At 41.4% G+C, this 5523-nt stretch overlaps 1 protein-coding gene across 1 annotated transcript in view; it reads right to left on the reverse strand.

Moving 5' to 3' along the window:
• Nucleotides 1–1555: 1555 nt before the first annotated feature.
• Nucleotides 1556–5523, reverse strand: part of SRD5A3 (steroid 5 alpha-reductase 3) — a 5754-nt gene continuing 1786 nt past the window's right edge. Inside the window, exons 2-5 of the mRNA XM_010182089.1 lie at nucleotides 4386–4537; nucleotides 3772–3966; nucleotides 2345–2467; nucleotides 1556–1815 (exon numbers count right to left, since the gene is read on the reverse strand). Coding sequence (XP_010180391.1) covers nucleotides 1556–1815; nucleotides 2345–2467; nucleotides 3772–3966; nucleotides 4386–4537 — 730 coding nt within the window. The remainder of the gene's footprint in view (nucleotides 1816–2344; nucleotides 2468–3771; nucleotides 3967–4385; nucleotides 4538–5523) is intronic.

Genomic DNA, 5523 nt, shown 5'->3' on the forward strand with positions numbered 1-5523 from the left:
TTTTAACCCCTTCTCCAGGTCCCGCGGTCGAAAGAGGGCAGGCGAGGCGACCGCGCAGCTTTCCCGGAGGAGCGGGCGAGTTGAAGCGCGTCCCGCCTCCGTTCGGAGGTGCCTGCGGGCAGCGAAAGCGCGCCGAGGGACGGAAAGCAAACCGGCTCTGTAAGAAGGCAAAAACAAAAAATTTGCGTAGAAATCGCCAGGGTGCGTCCAGGTTTCCAAAAACCCAAGTACAAAGTAGCGCTCGGGGTAGGTGTGAGGCAAGGCCTCGCACCCTGAACTCTCCCCAGGGCAAGGACAGGAATGAGCTCCCTGAGAGGCAACAGTTCGGCAAAACGCCGGTAAAACAGGAGAAACTTGAAGACAGAGAATAGCTAAAAGAAAAAAAAATACAGAAAGATGCAGTCCCAAGACTTTTATAAATTAGATAATTTAAAAAATATACTTCAGTATATAAATATTCTCATATACAAAATATTAAACACATATAAGTAGAAAACCCGCCCAAGCACCAGCTTGATATGCTAACATCACAAACTCATCACTCACTCCAGCATCATGAAAAGGACCAAAATAATCAATGGTTAAGTGCAAAAAAAACCAGAATCAAAACCCTGTGCTGAGTGCCATCATCTCCCCAGTAAAGAATTTCTTAGCAATGTTTGTCAGGTACAGCTGTCCGTGTGCCCTCTACCTCAGTGGTGCATTACATCTGCTCTCACAGAGTGTTTAACAGTGTGGCCGTGGTTACAGTCATCCTGCATAACTGCCCCTTCGAACACATGAGGGATTCCAGTAACTCGCTATAAGGATGACAGAACCATAACCAAGAACACAAATTTTCTGCAAATTCTCTTCTTCTGTCCCTCTAGACAGAAAGCCTTCCATGATTTTCCCAGTTTAGGGATAAAGAAGGAGTTTTCATCAATGAATACTGACTTTGGTGCAGAAGACGTAATGCAAAGAATGGGTCTGTTTATCTCCACTGCTGAGCATGAGTCATTCCTCCACCGCAGCTTTCTCCACCAGTTTTTGTGCTTGTAGTCATAAAGGAGTAGCTGGTTTTAATTATCAACAGGGAAGCAAAGAAAGACAATACATAATTTGCCTCCGTCTGCACTGATTCAAAGAAAAGAGACTAGGGAAAAAATACACTTAAATATTAGACAAGGCATGAAATACAGTAGTTCCAATGATTCCCTGCACAGTCCTTTCACTACACAGTTTTCATGTACATGTATTTTGGCTTGCTGCACAACAGCAAGTGTTTTATGCATACGATTATAATTACAAACCAGAAAAAAAGCCAATTAGCATCTCTTCAGTTTGAATTAAGGTCTTCAGTAAACCTTTTTTTAGCTTGTACAATACAGAGAGACCTAACATTTCCCCACTTGAATTGGTAACACGGATGAGATTATAACTGAATTTATGAGTTTTTAAGCTAGAATTAGAGAAAATCTGCAATTTTACCTTGGCTTTAGTAAACCACATATCTCTTATTCCCTTACAGAAAACATTTCCCAATTTGCATTAAATATACTTCAGAAGAAATATTCTAAAAAACAAATGGTATAAACGCTTTTCGATGCTTCGGGTAGGAGCTAAAGTTTTTCTGATAGAACTCGTGACACAGAACAGCAGCCAGTGCCTGGTTAAAAAGAACATACATCACTACACACCACCACGTTGCATTGTGAAATCCAAGCGTGACGGCCAGAGATACGTAGATGAGGAGCTCTGCAAAATAATGAGGGCACGTCACCCTCTCAAACCAGTCTCCGAAAGGCACACTGTGGCTCAGACTCACCACCTTTCCTGCAAGCAAACAGAAAGAAATTAGTTGAGAACAACATGCATTAAACAAACTTTCTTCTTCTAGTCACAATTACAGAGGAACATGCTCATTAAAGTTATCATCATCACCCATCTCCATCTGATCTGGCAGCTTTGCACTTCTTAATGAAATAAGATGCCACCTCTGGCTGTTTGCACAAATAGAGAGTAAGGAAACCTGGTTTTAGCCCACAGGGAGAAGGAAGTGAGGTCCCTGAGGAGTGGCACAAGTCCTAAGCATTATCATGTGTCTCTCCTTAGGATACGAGAAGCCAGACCTTCGTTTCATGTTCTATAAAACTATATATACAGAGACATACATACACACCATTCAGCCACCTGATCTCTTGCAAACAGCCTCGTTTGATCTACTGAAAGCCTTACAGAGAGCACCCCACTACAGGAATTAAAAAATTATTGTGTTTTAAGGTATCAGAAGCTACAGAAGCCTATTGAAACAAGGAGGAAAAATTTGCCTCAGTAAAGGGTTGGCAGAAAGGAAACATCTTACCTGATTCACTTTTTCTAAGATTAGCTAGAATCACAAGACATCTGTGTTGGTGAAGAGAGGCCCAAATGTACATCACAACTCCTACGACGTGATACCAGGAGATCTGCACGGAAAGGCCTTTTCCTGAATAAAATATGTTTCATTAACAAACAGGCAGGAAATACCTTCCCAAGCACCCTCCTAAAATATTGCATACATTTTTAAAATGTTACTGTCTTACAAAATTCTAGTAGTGAGCCTCTAATCCCTCGAGAGACACTTTTAAATCATGCATAATTCAAGTGCTCAGCTGGCAGCTTATTTCCCTTCAACTGCTCTATACTAAAAATAACTTTTAATCCAGCAACCATGATGTACAACTGACACATAATTGATAGTCTACGACCTCAGTATTCAATAGTCTTGGTAATCCTTATCATCCTAATTAAAGATGATGTCATGGCTCGGGTCAACATATAAGCCCACAGTTGTTTGTCTTGTTTGCAGTAAATGATACGCATACATACACCTAGACACACATACACCGTGAACCATTTAGGCCTTCCAAAAAAAGTTAACTGTATTAAGGATGATTTCCAATGTACAAGTCAACACACCATCTTTGAGAACCTACAAAATGTGAAAAGTAGAAAATGGGTTGAGAAAGAAAAAGGCTTTATCCACACATAGGAGATCTGAAGGTTCTTTTAAAAATAATCACTGGATTAAACTAGAGCTGACGGGGTTGGAAATGGTTAAAAACTTCACTAAAGTTACCTATTTGGCAATGACCATCTTAGAAAAATTAGTTACGCGAGAAGTGATACAACCAGCTCACGATTCATCTGTGCAGACAAACAGCAGCTCAGTTGTGAGACTCAGTGGAATGTGCTGGCAGAAACAGACCATATAATTCAAATTTCCGCTGTATTAATGAAGACATTACTGTACCAAAGGAAAGAACAGACTGACTGATGCAGGGCAGAGCAGTGGCAAGTTCTCAATGGAAAAGAAAAAAGGTGGCCAAGACAGCCTTGCAGACTCACCATACAGGAAAGCTTACAACAACAACAACAAAGACAAACTCCAGTTTGAAAACTGAAGTTGCATAGTGGCACTTGAGAACCTTGGTACCTATTCCTGTCCATCTCAATGCAGAACAAACTGGTAATGATCCTGAAAGTATATATGTTAGGTGTCTTTCAGGAAATAAGTGTGATGGTTAACATGAAAGCGTGGGTCAGTGTCTGTGTATATATATAATGCTGGTTGATTATATGATATACTGACATGTAGTTACTTTGAACTATGCCAGTAAGCCGTATGTCCTATCAGTTAACACATTTCTCACACAAGCAGCTTTCTATGAAATAGAATGAACCATTTGCCATGATGGAAACAAATGGGAGCAAAAGTGCAGCTTTGGTAAAAACTAAGCAGGCACTTACCATTCCTGAAGTTAGTAGGCACTTGACATAACACAGTTGAACCAACAGCAACGTAGTAAGCAAGTCCAAAGCAATATTGCACAATATGAATGACGCCATCAGAAAACACGCTGGTCCAGAGGCATTCTGCAAGTCTTCGACAGCTATGCAGCCAAAGCAGCAGGAGAACCAGGAGCACAGAGAAGTGCTCACTATCTGCTTGCAGATGAAAACATAGAAACTTTGAGACAGATAGGAACGATTTAACGCCAATGGTGCTTCAAAAAGGCTATTTTTTCCCTTTCCCACAGAAAAATCTTACCTTCATTTTAAATTAACTGAGCACTGGGGAAAATATTCATATATCTGAAGCACTGCTGTCCACAGCAAGATTACTTCTAAAAGGTGCTAATGGCCCTTTCTGCTAAAAGGACTGCTGAAAGCTGTCATAACTATAAATTGGAATGATTTCTATCTTGAATAATGACAAAGGGACTTAGTATTCCAGAAGAGTCACTTGGAGCCTAGTTTGAGCAGCTGATGAAGTAGCACTTGAAGAATACAAATTCAGCATCAGATGGTAGTGCAGTTTTATAATATTTACATGGCTGCTTCATAATAGCTGGAATACTTGCCCATGTCCTCACTCTGAGGATCTCTGCCAAGAGCACGGTGCATATGCTGAATCCATGATGGGAGCGACCCTCTGAGGAACTCAGCTCGGAAAAGACAGCTCAGCAGAAAGCCATTCCAGAGCACAGAAACCACATAAAAGTGAGTAAACCACCTGTGGGAACAAAATGGGTCTTAATTAATGTTCTCATCATTCCTTAGTTTGAAATGTAGCTGCAGGACATGCTTGCCTGATGATCAGTACATTCCCTTTTGGTTCCCACATCAGTGAGCAGAGAACTCAGGGCTCCAGTGGTACCAAGCAAGAATAATGCTAAAGCATTCTGCCCCCAGATAAATGCTGTCTGGAATAACCTTTAACTTAACTTACCTTACTAACCATAGCTGCACTAAAGAGGTGAAAGTGTAAACCACACAATGCAAAGTTATTCCTCAATGCTTACGCGCACAACTTTATTATTTACACCACTGAAAGAACATCCAAATTAATTTTCTGGGCACTTCTGTGCTGTTGCACCTAGCAGCATTCCCCCTTTCCTCAGTTCTAGTGGATGCACTACATGCTGTGTTAAAAGTTCATAAATGACAAATGCAGACAGTAAAAGGCACCCAGCCTTTCTGGCTGTGAATAAAGACGGGGACCTCTGGAAACACCTGCAAAGAGACGAATGCATACAACAGGAAAATGCTGACAGCCTTCTCTTGGCAATGTAACTATTGGTACAAAACCAGGGTATACCTGTATAGTCAGAGGAGACTGTATTTCTCTGTTAACACTAAAAACTTTTATTTTGGGGCAGCAAGAGGACAACACCCTTGGTTAGTGAAACCAAATAAAGTGAGCCCCTCCCAAAGCAGCTCAGGTATCTCTCAACAGCAATACAGAGACCAAGCCAGAGCCCCAGAGGCAGTGAGGATCCCTGCACGCTCCAGAGTGCCTTGCCCATTTGTGGTTGGTAGCCTCTTCAGGTGATCATTTCTCAGTTCTCCTATCAAGCAAATAGAGACAGCAACATTCACTCTGCTGATCTGCAACAGCAGAAGTAAAATCTAGCTCCTCACCCCCACTTTCTGCTTAGAAGACAAACAGAAATCTTTTAGTGACAAAAACTCATGACCACCTCCAAGTTTCAAGCTCTT

Source organism: Mesitornis unicolor, unplaced genomic scaffold, assembly GCF_000695765.1.
Source record: "Mesitornis unicolor isolate BGI_N332 unplaced genomic scaffold, ASM69576v1 scaffold39213, whole genome shotgun sequence".
Classification (NCBI taxonomy): domain Eukaryota; kingdom Metazoa; phylum Chordata; class Aves; order Mesitornithiformes; family Mesitornithidae; genus Mesitornis; species Mesitornis unicolor.